Here is an 18149-nt window from a genome sequence, read left to right as displayed (position 1 = left end):
CAGTACCTCCAGGGTCAGCAAGACCACAGATGCCAAAGTATGAAATACAAAAACTATAAAACCTGGTTGTTACAGTAACCCACCTAGGTCTACCTTCGTCCTGCCTTCCTCCTGCCAGTACACATACAACCTACCCAAACAGCTATCAAATACACACAACATCAGCACAGCCTAGAGATTAAGAGATATGGTTCTGAAATCAGATACACTTGGGTTAAAATACCTAACTGCTCCACCAATTAGTTCTGCAACCATGGGCAAGTCACTTAATATCCCTGGAATTCATTTTCTCATCTGTATAATGGAGATGATAATAATGCCCACTCAATGCAGGTACTTACGTAAATAAAGCACCTTGCCTAAAGCAGAGTAAGCCATCAAAACCTGTCAGCAATAATTACTATTTCCTCTGCCTCTGATTTCCCTGAAACTGTATTGTATGTGATTGATACATAGTAGATACTCAATAAATGTATGTTGAAGTTGACTCAACTAACAAAGAAATGAATGAAAAAAATCAATGAAAAAGCTCAGTACTTTGACCAATCATAGAAATGCAACACTTTTAGTAGATGTAGGTTAGAATAATTGACAGGCTAGACCTTAGAAATGAGGCCTGGATTTGAAGCCTAGCTTTACAATTGAATCCCACGTGCCTCTCTAAAACAGGATGGAGAGACTACTGGTAGCCTGTCCAACATCCATCCCCCCATTCCCTTGCTGAGAGAAGCCTGATTTTATTCTTCTGTACAGCAGTGATTTAGGGAAGGGCAATCCTACCCCCATCTTCAGGGACAAATGCTGGAGGTCCCATTCCCATTGCCAGTAATTGGTTTACAGACGGGAATGTGACCCTTTCTGATCTAGTCTTTTCCATTTGGCCAGGAAATTCTCCCCGAAGAACTGCAGCCTTCTTGCAACCATGAGGGAGGCACCGTATGGTCCAAGTCAGCAAGGTCAGGGTAGCAGAGTAAAGATGTGAAAAAAGCACTTGGGGCCTCTGTAAATAACAATAGCTAACATGTAATAAGTGCTTACCTTGCTTCAGGTATTCCTCTAAACGTTTGTGTGCATTAACTCATATGATCCTAACCACTAACACCAGGTAGGAATGGTTTTATCACTGTTTTACAGATCGAGAAACTGAGGCCTGAAGAATTTATGCAAATTGTGCAAGCTCACATAGTATTAAGTGGTAGAGTCAGGATTTAAACCCAAGTTGGGCTTCAAAACTTAGGGTCTCTGCCTCATTGCGTTACTGGATTTGGAAACTGCTACTGACACAGAATCAACCAATGCTCTCTGCGCTTGTTAAGAGATTTAAAACGTCTTATTATTAAGCCAATTTGAATTTCAGTCTTTGTCAAATGCAGCTGATGGCATCCTAATAAATATACTCAAATTCATCACCTGTAAAATGAGGAGACTTCTATATGCCTCATAGGGTTGCTGTTAAGAGTTCAACAAATGATAATGCCTCTCTCTTCTTCTGGATCATCTCCTACTGCCAGGCATCACAACACTCATGGTTTTCCAACAGCTTACTGAACCTCTTCCAAGACTCCACTCCAATCCGGGGGCTTCTAGGTCTCCACCCATGCAGATGTGTGCACCCTCCTGAAGTGACCAGGCATGTCCCACATATGAAAACCAATCGTTGCTAAGCAAAATCATTCTGCTAATAGACCTTTATTGGAAAGCAAACTCTAGATTCTAGAAGATTTTATTTTCTAAAGTAACTTCTTGCTTTCTTTGTAATTAGCTGCAAAACCAAGTATGTAGTAAACAGCTCAGTGGATTATCACATCCTGAATCAGGTTAAATGAAGAAGAGTTACATTCTCAGTTCCCTTTCAGGACAAATTAACGGATAGGTATAATTTATAGCCGTCAGATGAAAATAATGATAAAGTCACAAGTAAAAAATTTAAAATATCAATTTTAGGATAACTTCCTCAAAAGGGTAAAGCAATGGAAAAAAACCTTGTGCATCATGATCTGTGCCAAATCTCGGGAAAAAAGGTTTCCTGGTGGTCTAAGGAAAAGACTCACACATTTCAATAAGAATTTTGTTATATATTATGTCCTGTTTTAAAAGAAACTGCTCATTACTCTAACAAGTTGTTGAGCTGAATGTGTAGTTTGCATATTTTTCAACTGCATCTTTGTCATTCTCGATTTTTGAAACTCTCCATAAAAGCTGAATTATATATTCATTGCATTTCCAAAATCCAACTTTCCTTCCTTTTCCATTCTATATCAAAAGGCTTCTCACCATCAATGTAAATTTAAATTTATATAGTACTTTATACTGTATAAAGTGCCTTCAGAGTCATTTCCTTAACCCACAACAACTCTAAAAAAAGAGAGAGGATGCATATTCTTATCCAAATTGTCCAATAAATTAGTAAATTTATGTATGCTTGCTTTCTTTCATTCTTTCATTTATTCAGTCAGCATTTATTTGATAGCCATTATGTACCAGGCACTATCCTAGGCACTGAGGATGCTGAAGGGCACAAAACAGTCACTAAATAAAGAAACGAGTAAATGAGGAAGCCTGGATTGAAACTCTGGTTGCTTGATTACAAATATAGAGCTCTCTTCAGGATACCACTCTGCCTCCCTGGTCCAAATTACTAACGCAAAAGTTCTCTTTGCCATCATTTTGGCAGTTTGATTTCTTGGACTCAAATCTCTTTGGGTTTCCTACAGGTCTCAGATTTTTTCCCACTCCTCTGAAGTAGTTCAGTGGCCAACTGTCAAAACAGCATTTAATAAGTACCACACTCAGAGCACTATTACAGACAGTTAGGGAAAACCGTCTCCTATCCTCTCAAAACAAGAGAATCATGGAATTAAAAATTAACTCTAAAAAAGAAACATATAAAGAACTGGAAAAATACATTCACATAAAATTTAACAGTACAAATTAATATCCTGCAAAAAATCTATTCATTTTTGTAAGCAGTTGTCTAGCCACACAGTGTTTCATAGGCCAGCATTTCGAATGACTCCCCTTTGCCTGTTTTCCATCTCACGGCACTCGCTAGTCAGTTAACTTGTTCCATGTATCATTAGTAATTCATGACTTATTTGTGAAACTGCAGGGACAGCACTACTACAGACCCCATACAATGAATATCTTATTAGGAAGAAATTAACAAATGAATTGTTGCTGATCAATAGGCGTTGAAGAGAAAATTACAATGATAGTAAAGCCTAAATAATTTATACACAATATTGATTTTTTCATTACATTAATTATTCTTTACAGCACACATAAGGAACTTGGAGAATAAACCTTTCAAAGCAAAGAAATTTATCTACGGCGGTGTTGTAGGCTTAAGCTTGAATTTAAAAGGCAAAGATTGGGCCAAGAGAGTTGACAAATATTTTTAGATTAAAAATGCATCAGATAATAAATTTGACACTTCCAATGTACCTAAGTTCCTTCATGTTGTCAGATGCTTTTATACATAATATTTTTGATACTTATTTATGAATAGAAGTATTGACAGAAATGTTTATTAATATAAATATTAGAAACAGAAATATCTCTTGATCCACCTCTTTCATTGCATATATGGAAGGCACAATGACAAACTCAATGGAGCTATGTGGGAAAGAAAACCTTAGAGACACCACTCCCAGATTCTATAAGGCACCTGGACTTAAATCCAGTGGAACGGAGTGCGGGCTCCTTAGAGCTGATAACTTTCATAGCCAGCAGAAAACAATTCCTGAGGCAATTTTATCATGGCAAGTAAGTTTCATATAGAGGCTAGGGACTGAAGATGATCCTTGTGTTTACAGACCATTGCTGACTCTAGCCACCTCGCAAAATGGTATTCCAGAGAACAAAAGTGTGCAAAGGGGGGTTGGGAAAAAGATGATGGATTTTGGTATGTTCTTCATGGATGTTATTGCCAGGAACTCAAAACGCCGTCCTATGGATGGGAGAAATGAACTTAACACATATGCACCAATCTCAATACATGTATTGGGAGCAGATATTGCACTGAATATTGTTTTTGTTGTCTACAAAAACATGCTGAAAAGTGTTTTGCTCATGGCATTTTGACTCTTGGAATTAAAGCAGTGAAGTGATAGTTCTTCTGTCAAGTTTTCTCAGATACTAACTTTATTGGACAATTCTTCAGTATCTAATGTTAGGAGATCCCATGCTAGTAATGTTATGCACAGAGAGGTGCACATATGTACACTTTCAAGCATAACAATATCTCCCCCAAAATAAATATGGAAACAGTGTTTCAAAAATCCTTTCAAATTAAAACTAGAAAGATTATACCAGTTTCAAATGTAATACAATTTGCTTTCTTCCCTCACCTTTTACCTTCAGAGACTTTAAGCCATATAAATATTAGTTTTAATGTTCTTAACAGTCGTGGAAGAAAAATCTAAGCAACAGAAAGAACTGCATCTCACGCATATGCTTTTGCAAATTACATCCAGTTTTACAAACTGTTTTGTCATGCCTTAACTAATATTGTTATATGACTTCAAATTCATAAAATACCACACACAGATATAAAATGCGTGTTGTACACTATGCATCAAACTACAGACCTAACTGCCTAAATCTGTCACTATTACCAGCTGATTCTGGGGTACTAAGGTGACAAAACACTCGAATTTAGCACTATTTTTATTACGCAGCAAAAAGTCACTTGCCTGTGGTGACTGCTCCTTTCCTGAGCACCCTTTGCTGCATACACCATTCTGTAGTTGGAGACTAATGGTCTATACAGAAAACGTGCAGTACAGGTACTAAAAGAAAGGGTATTTATTCTCGGTCTCATTTGTAGAACTGAACGGGGTATTCATAAAATGAATTAGAAGAAATATTTTAAGGTACTATGCTAGTTATTCTCCATTTTCATCCCTCCCACCCCCGCAACCCCAAATCCATTCTCCATCTTTCTCTGCCTTGCTGAAACACATGGAGCATATCAACTAGCTCTCTTGTTCTTTAGCTTCTTGCTGGACTCAGCCAATAGAAAACAATGGAAGGAGATGGACTGGTGGGAGGAGAAAGTGGTCAAGACAGTTCCTCCCCCACCTCTTCCTCTTTGCCTCAGCTCCATACTTCTGGCAGTAGCTGCTTTTACAAACAGCTCCTATAAGGAAGCCCTTCCTCCCACTGAGACTGTAGCTCTTGTCAGGCTCCCAGCAGACAGTGGATGCTGACCACATGGTTCTCTCCCTCTGCTACTTCAGGCCCATGGGGGTTAACAGTTTCACCTTGTTATTAGTTGCAAGGTACCTGAGGTCCAATGTTGGTGCCTCTACCCCATCCATACCTCTGTAACTAGTCCCTCTGCAACCCCAGAGTGTGCCCCTGCTTGCTTCCAGGATTCTAACTAATACAGCTCCAATGTTTTAAAACAGTAACCTTATACTGAAAAAGAACGTATAAGTAAATTAAAAAAAAATCAGCAGCATTTAAATATACCAGCGCTCCAAGTCAGATAGCCTCCTGGATAGTTGATTGCTTCCCATAAATGTACTAATGAGACAAACATCGCATACAAGATAAATTTCTGACTTCTACTTTCAACATTACCTTCGGATTCAGTTCTTTTAGGACTTCATTCTTCACCTTGACTACTTCCATCCTTCCTCTCTCCCTCCTCCGTAGCATCCTTCTAATTTACACTCTACATTATCACTGTCTGTTCTCTCTCCCTTGGCATGTCACCTTGTTCTCTACTGCATTATAAGGATCTCACCTTCAGATTCCCACACATGCAGCAAATTACCACATATCTATCTTTAAAGTCTTGTTGACTTTTCTTTCTAGGTCTATGTTTTCACTTTTGAAGTAAACCTATAAAATTCTAAAAGTTCCTAATTAGACTCCACAAAATATAGAAGCTATCATCCAGGCTTGCAGTCAGACATCCATAACCTTGAATTCTTTGGAAGATACAAATATGGAAGACATCAAGGTGGTAAGCATTTCTACCCTCTATGTTTATCAACTAGAATGCAGGGACCACCGTGAACATATGGTGTAAAGTGCAAGGTTCTGACAACAAATGACACAGTATTTACCAATAAAAGCATGGGAAGATGTTAATAATCACAATGAACTACAAATATATGCCCACAGGCAACTCATTCAATTTCACTGAAAGATAGGTTCATTTATGAATTTAATTGTATGTGTTTAAACATTTTTGTTGCTGTTTCATTAATTTCCCATAAAAAAATAACATGATACACTGAAGAAAAGAAAGATCATAAGTTTCCATTCAACAGCATTCATTAAGTGCTCGAATGTCCATGGCATACTAAGAATTAACATTTACTTTTATCATTTATGACTTTTCTTTCGCATCACAGCTTGAAAGTTCATTTTTGCATCATTCAAGATGAAAAGTTCCAGATTCAAAAAGGATAGTACAGGTTGACCTATCATTTTATTTTTACACAAAACAGCATGGATGTATAAGATGAGTTCCACGATAAAATAATAATAGCTAACTCTTATATGCGTCAGGCTCTGTCTGAAGATGTCATGTGTATTATCAGTGCTCACCATGAGATAGTCCTATTATTCCTCCCATCTTCCAGAGAAGGAAATTGAAGTACAGAGCAGGTAGCTGACTTATGCAGGGTTATGTGACAGTAAGTGATTGACCCAGATCAAAATCCTGCTAGTTTGACTTCATTTTTCATGCTCTTAAACATTATCCTAATTACATTCACCAACTGGGCATCAGCACAATTTTCAGTGATTTTCAGAGGATGATAAATTCGTCATTGATTTTATCCCTTGAGGACTTTTTTCCTAACTTAGGGTCTTCTCCCACTGCTCTCCAGTCTCGCAGTCTCTAACTACAACCACCACCACCACCTGGCTTCACCAGTAGTAATCCAGAGTCTACATTATTTGCACTTTTCTCATCCTCCCATCCTACATCAAAGTTTCCATGCTCTCCGTTAAGGCTGATTTTTTCCTAAAGTGAGAATGAATGATGAGATTAACCCTCCCAAAAGGCGAGTACATCTGTTTGTACCCAAATGAATTTTTGATTTGTGGCATACTATCTAAGAGGAGAAATGTCCTCCAATGGTCCAATAAGCTTTGGCCTCTGTACTTACTTTCACTCATCTTCTAGAGAATCAGGGGAGCTGACATCTTGCTAATTATGGAAGGCAACTACTAAGAATTAGAACTTGCACCCAAAATAAGAGTCACGCTACAAAATGTTTGATAATTCCATCTTTTAAAGAATCACAATCTTGTTAAGTTATGCTGATATTTTTACAGGGTATTCTAGAACATGCCATATATTTTTAGCTGACATTGATTGAGCATGTTCTACAGGTCAGTCTCTGTGCTGGGAACTTTACAGGTGCTTTACTGAGCAAGTGAATTTGCTAGAGGAAGACATAAACAAACGATATCGTCTAAGATAAATGTTTAGTACACTTTCCAACACATAGTTAAATGCTGAGCTACAATTAAAACAAAGTTATATTAGCCAATTAAAATCAACGGAGAATTCATACATGATAAACATCACAAACCAGATAATTGATTACAACAAAATATTAATTTGGGTTCCCCATTTAATTATTTTCATACTAAATCTATTTCTTGGCCCAATAATTTATTTCATGACTTTTAAAATCACATTAAGATTTGCCAGTCTCAATTAAACCTGTGTAATGCATTATCAAGTATAAACAACTGTGAAATGCCATAAGATTCTGATTGTCCTTAGCCAAAATGAGATGATAATAATTAGCTTTTGAGAATAATAAAACAAGCCTAAGATTAAGCAAATCCACACTGTTAGTGACTAAATTTACCTAGCTTCCAATTATTAAATGAACGTTTCTATGTCTCTAAAATCAACCTCTTCAAAAATCCCAAGGAAACCATCTGGAAAAAGGCAGAAAAATAAATTATTACCATTTACAGCTTCCAGTTTTATCTTCACAACCCAAAAAACTGAATGGGTTTAATTCAACCTCCTTCTGATTTATAGCAAATATTGGTGGTTTGAACCAGAAGCAGTACTTTAAGAGACTCTGTAATGAGCATGTAAGTGGCTATGGCACATAGACAGAACAATCTCTTATCTCCTTAGTCTTACGCTACACACAAACCTGATGGTGAAAATTAACCTTCTTTGCAGTTCAACATTTCTAATTAGAAGAGACATCAAAAAGATGATGCTTTAGAAGGCACTAGGGGCCGTAATATTCTAGATAGTCTTTGAAACAGAGCTCTGCAGCCTCACTGTATATTTTAGCCTGCTGTCTAAAGGAAAAGCAATAACCAGATGATGTTTCAAAGTGGTTACGGCTTTTTGTGGCAAGTTGTGTTATATTTTCTCATCTTATCTTTTTATACTTATTATTAAGAAGCAGACATTCTAGTACACAGCATCTATTTATTGCTCTTGGCCCTGAATGTGTAAGACAGTTCACGCCATCAGACTGTGCTTTATCAAAAGTTCCCTTGGTATAATATTTAAAAATGTTTGAGAACTGACTAGTTCACTTATGATCCCTTTTTTTTTTTTTGGAAGTTGATTTTATTTTCTCTGCATAGAGCAGAAAAGGGGAGAAGAAAGAAGATGCTCTGAACTCAGCGTAGATTAGAATACAAAATCTTAAAATAAAAGGCCATAGAGGCTAAGCCCTTCCCCAGGAAGGAATTCCTCTTACAACATCAATGGCTAATCAGCCATGGCTAAAGTTTTCACCACTGGGGAACACTTCACAAAAGAGTTCATTCTCATTTTAGACAGTTACAGATTTTATGAAGTTCTTTCTTACTCTGAATTGCTGTCCTTATCCTACTTATTCTAGTTGCGTCCTCTGGAGAAATACAGAAGAAGTCTCCTCCATCTTCCCACATCCTCCTTCTTGGAGCATGGGAAACAACCTTTATTTCTTTCTTTATTTTTCCCATCTCTGTATTAAATATCAATTCTTTCAATTATTCCTCATATGACATGGTTCCCAGATGCTGCAAATAAACTGGAGTTGTAGTCTGACTTAAAAACGTTCCTAAATGGAATGCAAAGAAGAGATCTGAAGTGTCATTTATTTCTCACTTATTTACACCTATATCTGACACAACTGGAAGGACTGTCCAGAACCCAATGGTCTACCCAGGAGCCATATCTATGCTAGCTCTCCTTCTTGTGATAACACACATACATATATACATACACACACACACACATACCAGGCATGGGGATGGTTCTACGATGAAAAGTGGGTCAGAGAACCTCATCTCCCTGGCCACATTGATTGGTTGAAAGAATACTCACAAGTTCCAAGCTAGGCTAATCAGAGTCATTCCTCAAGATTTCAAACTGGAACTCAGAGAAGGCCTACTTTCCTCTTGGCTTGTGGAGCTATTGGAGATGACAGCTATTTACCCATTTAATGAGATAAGCCAATTTGGTAGAATGAAGTCAATATGCAAAGGAGAGTAGGGAGAAAGACCCAAAATCTCCAGTTGCAGTCATTCCTGAAACCAACTTTACCACTACCTTTCCTGTGGTCTGGTTATTTAAGCCAATAATTCTTCTCTGGCTGAATTCAGCTAAATTTAGGTTTTCATTTGCAACACCTATCTATTACAATCTATTACAATATTCATAGGGTTCCAACTACTCTAATAGGACCAATAAAACGTGGGTCATAAAAGAGAAAAATTGCCATCCCACCCTACAAAAGGTATGGATGGAATCTCTTTCCAGCGTTATTTAAGAGATACTCTTATGAGAACAATACTCACCAAAGAAGATCAAAGTCTATCTTCCCTAACAGCCTAAGCTCCATAGGGCTGACAATATCTGTTCAAAATCATATTCCTAGAACTATCACGGTGCCTGGCACACAGGAAGTGCTTACGACACCCTCCACTATATTTTCCATAGTAAACAGAAGGAACAATTGGCAAAACATTGAATATAAATCACCAAAATGAAGACACGAGTTCCCTGGGGAAACCTTAGACATATCATTTCACCGCCTTAGAATTAAATTACCCACCAACAGTATAAATCGTGGGACTATAATATCTCTTCAGTCTTTTTTAGCCATAAAAAAAAAAAGCTGTGATTCTATGCATACTCAACAATGGTAAAGAAGAGTCTTCTAAAGACCTGGGCATGCAGATAAAGAGAAAATGCACAGTAATAAAGAAGGAAGCATAAAGATAATAAGAAAGAATAACCTACCAAAGAAATAATTGGGGGGAAAAGCAAAGGAATAATAATGGGAAGAAATCATCAGTGATATGATAAAAGAGGTCATTCAGATGTGCCATTTTCCTATTAGCTTCCTATCTTATTCTAACCAATTTCTGTGATCAGAAATGCCCTCTGCGCTGGATCTAAACTGCCAGCCTCTGAGCCTTGCCCCTTCCTGGGCCCATATAATCCACAGGATGGCTCCTTCAACCTCACCATGCATCTCCTTTCAGAGTTGGCTTCCCACTTCTACCTTTGGTCCTAGATGTTCCTACCTCCTCTCTCACTATTCCAGTTTTTCTTGTCATCAACAGAATATATACCCAATTATATCATGTGTCCTCCATCCCTGTTTCCTATCTTGTTCCCTGCAATAACTGATGCCCAAATGTCTATAACTTTCAATTTATTTTTAAAGTTTGGAACTTTGGGTTCTGTCTTAATACAAAAAATCATACAATGGCATCTCTAGAAATTAAAGTGACCCATTTACACTGAGCTGCTCTAAGGAACTGACCTTGATCCTTTTGTGAAAGAAGGTCTTGATGATGGAAAATATTGTTACAATTGACAACTAATGTCTAAGTCTTACTGTATACCTGCATATTAAGTACTAAGTATCATATACTGGCATATTATACTATGCATAGACACTATGCTAAGCACTTTGCATGCATTTGGCCACTCAGTTCTCATAACACATCTACGAGAGAAGCACTAATTATTACCTATGCTTTAAAGATGAAGAAGTTGAGGCTTAGAAAGAGTACTGTGTAACTCCTGGTTACACAGCTAGTAAGCACAAGATCCATATCCATCTGACTCCAGAATCTTTGCTCTTACCATTACCTGACCCACGGGGGCACTGATCCTTGTGAGAAACAGGGAGGGAAAGCTTGGGGAGAACCAAAAGCAAAGAGACTAGGAAGTTAAAATCAACATGACCTATTCTTGATTTTGCTTAGAGTCAGCCCTATTTGAAAAAGAAACTTGTTCCCATTATGTAGCAATAGATTATCTGCCATTTTGCATTGTGGAAATGTACCCTCCATTATCCAGGCTAATCTAGTTGACTGTAGAATGTTATACCCAGACATTCCAATGACAGACAACTAATTCAATCTTCTCTGTGAGGAAGATGCTACTGAACATCTCTTCAACTTTTTCCCTATAGCTTTTGATGCAGGACACCTCACATAAACCACAACTACTCCATCTAGATGCTGCAGCATCTAGAGAAGAAAAGTAACTAAGAAGGGGAGAGTGGAGGAGGAGGAAAAGGAAGAAGGATCATAAAAGTGGTACCAAAAAACACACTATCACAAAAATTAAAACAAAACAGTGCAGGGTGATTATCTGATAACTTGTGATTCAGGGAGACACGAGTGTTCATGGTCCATCGCTAAACAAAGAAAAGCATTTGACTGTGCAATAGAAACCATATGTTCAAATAGCCGAGGTGGAATTTTCCCATGTTACAGAGCAGACAGACACTGAGTTTCTCCTATAAAAGTGAGACCTTACTGCTGTAATCTATGCGTGGTCTGTGGCAGCAGCATCACTTCATCACTAAGCAAAAGTCCAATTAGTTTTAGATTCTATAATTTCTAATTCCTTCAAAATCTTCACCTGTCTACTAAGACTTTTATATACATTGGTCGAAAATAATGCTGATCTTTACTGAAGAGTCATTAGATGCTTCTATTGATAATCAAAGTCTCTAGTTTTAGTGAAATAGAAGCTGGACATCAGACCAGCAAACTCTTTTGGATCGTTCAGGAATTAATACATAGGCGCCTAAAAACAAAAAGTGCAATTTGGGGTGAAATGTAGCAGAGATTGTCTCTCACTAAAATATTAGTATTGTATGTTAGAAAGTTTGAAGTAAAACTTAATTGGAAAACTGTTTTAAGCTAAAATAGAGTGGCAGGATCTAAAATACTACACAATTAGAAATCTTTAAAAGTAAAAAGGTCTTTAAAATATACTAAGGGAGGAGTCTCATGCCTTCATTCCCAGCCCAACCAGCCTCTTATTCTAACCAATTTCCATTAAACAGTGAAAGGAGCAAGGAGGAGAGAAAGTATTTGAAAAACTGCCAGAGGAAAAAAATCCCATAATGAAATTTTGCTCATTCTTGGAGAAATGAAGTAGAATTAGATGCTTCAGTGGTGGTGAATTCCAGAATCTGGGTAGCTTCCAGTAAGTGAAGCTTTTCCATAATGTCAAATGCAAAAGCTAACTGATATCAACATATTGAGCTTGAGTTTTTAAATTTCTACTTCCTTACACCAAATTGTTTGAAACCTTTAAGATAAAAACTTCAATAAACTAGTGTTTCAAGCTTTTAATATTTTAGTCCCTTGAGCAAGCATGTCAGATTAATCTTCAAACTGCACTGGGCAGAAAGAACATTCAACCAAATTCTTAAGCCTATGCCTCTCTCAAAAGATGTTAATAATGTAAGCAGTTTCATTGGCTATTCAGATTTCAAACTTTCCTAATTCTCAGCAGTATTACTATTTAAAAGTGGGGGGTGGGTGGCAGAGAAAGCCATTCTATCCTGAAAGGAAGGGATTTTACTTATTACATTCTTATATTCACTCAGCATTTAGCACACTGCCAGGCACACAGTAGGCATTTAACAAATACTTTTGGAATGAGTTGGTGGATTGTCCTGGGGGGAAGTGGAAATCTTGCTGAGAACAGCATGAGTCCAAATCCTGGCATTGCTCAGCAACAAAGACCATCTCCAGAATTAGGGTTATCGAGGTAGAGCAGGAATTTTGAACGCATATCTTCAAAGCGGCATCAAGAGGATTGTTTCCTGAGCTGGCAAGCAGCCACCCAAGAACCACTTATGGAGGGATTAGTCTCGTCTCTGGCTTCAGCATGCCTGGAAACCTCCGGCCTTGCCTCTCTATGTCAAGCTCCCCTGCCTTTTACCAGGTTTGGGTTTCCACTCACATAACTTAAGTACAAGATCCGACCTTGTTGGTCTAACCCAGGCTCCTTGCCATTCTACGGTTTTCCCAGCGTCTGCTCTGAGGGAGGTCACACCATGCTGGGCACAAGGAAGGACACACACAACGGCTCCGGACACCTTTGAAGGTGAAAGGGAAGTGGCAGGAAGCGATGGGGCGAGGGGAGGAGCGAGTTCAAGACCAGGGCACTATCCAGAGGCTTCTTATCCCTCTCCCAAAACCAGTGCCCCAATCCCCAGAAGATGCTGGGGAACCACCAGCACGCCTAGAGAGCGCAGGGCCACCCGAGGTCGGGGAATGGGGGAGATGGGCAGGGAAGTGGCAGGAAGCGGGACGGGGCACGGGACAGTACCTGGTGTGGCTGTGGTTGCGGGGACAGTCTTTCTTCTCCATGATGGCCGGCACACAGTTGGTGAGCTCCGTCCAGTCGGCGTGCAGCCCGCAGCTCCAGCCGGTGGAGAAGCGGGAGAAGAGCCACGTCTCCTTCTTGCCGGGCCGGTGGCAGGTGCACTTCTTCTGGCCCGCTTTGCAGCTACACGGCTGCTCCAGCCGGATGTTCTTCACCAGGTGCCGGCCGAACGTGGTGCCCCCGGTCTTCTGGATGTGCAAGAACACGATCACGTCGCGCCCTTTGATGTTGAAATCCACGAAGCGGGTCAGGTCCTTCAGGGTGAAGTTAAAGCGAGGCACGAACCGGAGCAAGGAGCCGTTCTCGGGGGCCTCGGGGTCCGGCTCCTCTTCCTCCTCCTCCCCTTCCTCCTCGGGGTCCCCCGGGTCCTCGTCTTCGTCCTCCGACGCCGCGACCCCCCGCGGCCCCTCGGGAGGCCCCCGGGGCGGTGGGGGCAGCTGGGGCCGCCGCTCCCACTCCTCGAGGGGCGGCTGTGCCCGGCGGGCGGGTCCCGCAGCTGCAAGCTGGCCGGCCTCCCCCGCGCGGGGCTGCTCCCCGAAGTTGGCACAGGAGCTGGTGCAGGAGGGGGACACGTACTGGTACATGATGACCACGAAGAGGAGAGTGAGCACCGGCGTCAGGAGCCACTTGTTGAACCTTTCATCCATGGTCCTGCTCTCAGGCCGGCAGACGAAGCGGCGGCGGCAGCGGCGCGGACGGGCGCCCGCTCGGAAGTTTCGGGGACTCCGGGGCGCGGCTCCGAGCCCGCCGCTCCTCCATGCCCCTGACGCCGAGGCGTGCGGCTGGCTGGCGGCCCCGCGGCACCCGGGGGCTGGCGGGGCCGGGGCCTGGGAGCCGAGCGGGAAGGCGGGCGCCGGCGCGCGGCTGCGGCGTGGGGAGCCCTGCGCTGCCGGGGCGCCCGGCTCGGCCGGATCCCTGCTCCCTCCCGGGCGCGGCGCGGGCTCTCAGGCGACGCGGGGCATCCCGCCGCCGGCGCTCGGGCGCTCAGGCGCAGCGGAGCGCAGCTCGGGTGCTGGACCTGCCCCGGGCAGCTGCGGCCGCGAGCGCGGGGGCTGCATGAGGCTCGCCAGGGCGCCGGCCAAGGGCGAAGGCGCGGCCCGGCCCCGCCGTCCCGGCCGGCCGCGGGCACCGCGCCCCGCCCGCGCGCCCGGCGCCTGTGCCCTCCGGTCGCGGGGCGCGGGAGGCGCGAGGACGGCCGGCGCACGCCGCAAGTTTGCCGAGGAGCCCCTGCGGCCGCTGCGGGCGAGGCGCCTGTGCGGAGCCGCCTCTCCAGGCGAGTCGCACTGCTGCTCCGGGTCGGTCCGCCCAGGCGCGGGCACGCAGACACACTCGCACACACAGGCTGGCACCGCCACAACCCGCCAGCCGGTGTGACGGGAGCCGTGCTACCCGCAGCAAAAACCTGCCCTAGGTACGGAGCATGCGCCAAAGCCTTCCCCAGCCCCGGAGGAGTTTCCAGGGGAGGAGTCGGCCGCTCCACGGGGCTCGGAGGAGGCAGCTGGGGGTGGGAATCCCTTCAGCCGAGAGCGAGAATAGATTTGGGGGAAAGGCAAAGGCGGAGCGAGGACAGGCCCAAGGAGAGCGTCGCTGGCGCTGATCTGAGACCGCCAGATCTGCAGTTTCTCAATCTGAGTGGACAGAAATCTGGCTGGCCTATTTGCAGGGATAACACCTGCACGCTGCTGGGCAGACCCACCTAAACCGGACTTGACACGAGTTGGCCGGTCCCTTGTCGGCAAGGGAGACTGGCTCCAGCCCGCTTTTAATTTCTACCCAAGACATTCTAACTGGTCCTCAAGTTTTATTCCAGTCGTTCCTTAACTACAACTGCTCCTCCACAACTTGGTCCAACTCTACAGCTTTCTTCAACCAGCATCCATTCATCAGTTATCCATCAGGAGCCTACGTATCTCAGGCTCTGTGTTCAACACACGCTTCATTTCTTCCAGCACCAGACCATCCAGCCCACAACCATGCAGTACTTAGAACGTAAGAGGAGTTTATGGGTCACCTCCTAAAATTCATCCTGCTAATACACACTGAGCTCCAAAACGTGCGAGATTCCCCCCTTCCCCGCAACGTGGACCATAGGACCTACTCTTAACTGTATTTCATAAGCTAAATAAACTCCGTTTAGATGCAAATGTTTTTTAAAACTTTATTTTGCAAACATTAAATTTTGCATCTACCTGAGAACCAAATCTTTGTTGACTAACAGTCTCTGTTTTTCAGATAATGATTAGGTGTAACATCAAATTGAAGTAACTGCCCCTCCACAATCCCTGGGCCTGCCTGACCCAAGAGGAGAGTGGCAGGGTGTTGAAGGCGGAGACAATGCAGTTTGATTCCCAGGTGCAGGCCAACATGTCCCTCCTGGCTACCCTGCCACTCCCAGTCCACTACGCCTGGCATTCCACGCCTTCACAGCAGCCAGGCTTCCCACCTGGCCTCTTCGGGGATCTATGCGGTACTTGACTCTTCCTGAGACACAGTGCTGATCTCTTCCATTTGTCAGACTGTCCCCTTCCCAGCCATCAGTTAAGACCCAGATCTCTTCCAGAGATGCTAACGCTTTCCCATAGGGAGTTATTTTTATTGTTCTGGGCAGGTGAGATTCTTCTCAACAAAGCTTTCTTCCTCTGCTTCCTTTCCTCTTTTCAACTCTATAAACAACCACAAACAGTGCCCTTCCTGGTACTGTACGAGCCTATATTAGTAAGAAAGGTGTTGGGTAAAATGAATCAGCTGTTTTAATGCTTAGTTGATTCTATTTCTTTTTCTCTCACTTAAAGTTTAAAATTCTATTAACGGCATCACACTACACTCCAAAGCAAGAAATTGATAGAACAAAAACCCAATAAAACCCAACAATTATTTCCTGAGTGCATCTAACTAATGGTATTGCCTCTTTTTAAAAATGTTACCTTTGCTTTGGCAAAGTACAAATTCATTATATTTTTTATATTACTTTATTTTGGAAGTTTCTCATTTTCGATAAAATCACTTGATATCACATGGATAAATATAACCTTGTTAGCTACCCAAATGTATAACCTGAGTGCTGGTGGCAATTTGTATAATAGAAAGCACTTTCCTAACCATTATCTCATTTGCGTCTCAGAACAACACTCTAAGGAGATAAGAGAAGTGTAATATCCCATTTCAGAGATGAGGAAACTGAACCAAGGAAAACTAGATGACAGCAGATCCAGGATTAAAAACCACTAACATCCCTGAAATATGTTCAAATCACCATTGAAGAGATCCAATGAACATCAACAACAGAGACCATAATTCCTCTATCCCCTCTTGAGACTGTGTCAAGAGGCAGGAAGAGATGATAGAATTGCAATAGAACAATTAAATTATCTTCCCCCTCTCTCTGGCTTTATAGGCAAAGCTGAGAAATCTCTACATCCTGTAGTATTTTGGCACCTAGCCTGTGAGTTTCCAGATAGACAGGGGAAAGACAATAACAATCTTAACATGATTATATCATTGTCAAAAGAAATTATTTAGGAGAATTTCGGAAGAAGAAATTATGACAAATATAACAGCTATATTGCTAACAAAATGTATGTTTCCATAAATAAGTGTACCTTTAACCCTTTTCAAAGAATGTTATCCCAGAAGATGTTTTTGCTTTCAGCAAAATAACTGATGGAGCACCACCATTTCCTTGAGGTAACCACAATGAAAGCAATGCAGAGAAGCAAGCAATTACGTAGATAACTCAGGCGTGTACCCAAGTGCTCATTTTTAATGATAGGTAACTTTGGTTGTGTAAATACAGACTGCCCCAGGTGTGGTCTCCCTATTACAGTTGTGGAACTTGGTGGGAACCTAATCGAAGCTGTTAAATCACGCAATAAACAGGCTTCCTTATCTACAAGGGCAGACCTCACATTCAGGCGAAAATGAATAGAAACTTTCTAAAATTGAATGCTCTCCAGGTAAAAAGAAAAAGACATGTTTGCATTCAGCCTACTATAGTTACTCCACGATGACACCAGCTGGCAATTGTTTCTGGCTAACAGATTGCAGCTACTATGATTCCTACACAAATTATTAAAATAATAAAAATAATGTTTTCAAAGAGCTTTCCTCCACTTCCTTTGCCAGTCTAGCAGTGAGCTTAACACTATCTGGGAAGCAATTTGTTCACCTAATTTTATGCCTTAATAAGCTTTACTACAATTATTGTCTTGCCTGATTCCTTCTCTGTCTTTACTTTAGTACTCTTCCTCCCTGTTCTTCTCAAATATTCTCAAATCCATTAACAACATCACACTCCCCTAGGATTCAAACTTTTGATTAGAACAGTCCCCATTTAATCAAGTTCAATTGGGAGATAAAATTGCGTCTCAACTTCTCCATTTTCCCTTTGGTGCCAGAAACTGCCTTGGAGAATGTTGAGGAAACCCTGGAGAGATTAACAACCCAAACAATCACAGAGAATAGTTTTGGATCCCCTGCACTGGCACACAGGAAGATAGTGATATGAATG

General features: G+C 41.8%; 1 protein-coding gene across 1 annotated transcript in view; it reads right to left on the bottom strand.

Annotated features, from left to right (window-relative positions):
* The window catches only part of HS6ST3 (heparan sulfate 6-O-sulfotransferase 3), a 662390-nt gene extending 647977 nt beyond the window's left edge, over positions 1 to 14413 (bottom strand). Inside the window, exon 1 of the mRNA XM_023621737.2 lies at positions 13586 to 14413. Coding sequence (XP_023477505.1) covers positions 13586 to 14289 — 704 coding nt within the window. The 5' untranslated portion in view covers positions 14290 to 14413. The remainder of the gene's footprint in view (positions 1 to 13585) is intronic.
* Between the last annotated feature and the right edge of the window lie 3736 nt (positions 14414 to 18149).

The sequence above is a fragment of the Equus caballus genome, chromosome 17 (assembly GCF_041296265.1).
Source record: "Equus caballus isolate H_3958 breed thoroughbred chromosome 17, TB-T2T, whole genome shotgun sequence".
NCBI classification, from domain to species: Eukaryota; Metazoa; Chordata; class Mammalia; order Perissodactyla; family Equidae; genus Equus; species Equus caballus.
This window is presented reverse-complemented; position numbering and strand designations above follow the sequence as displayed.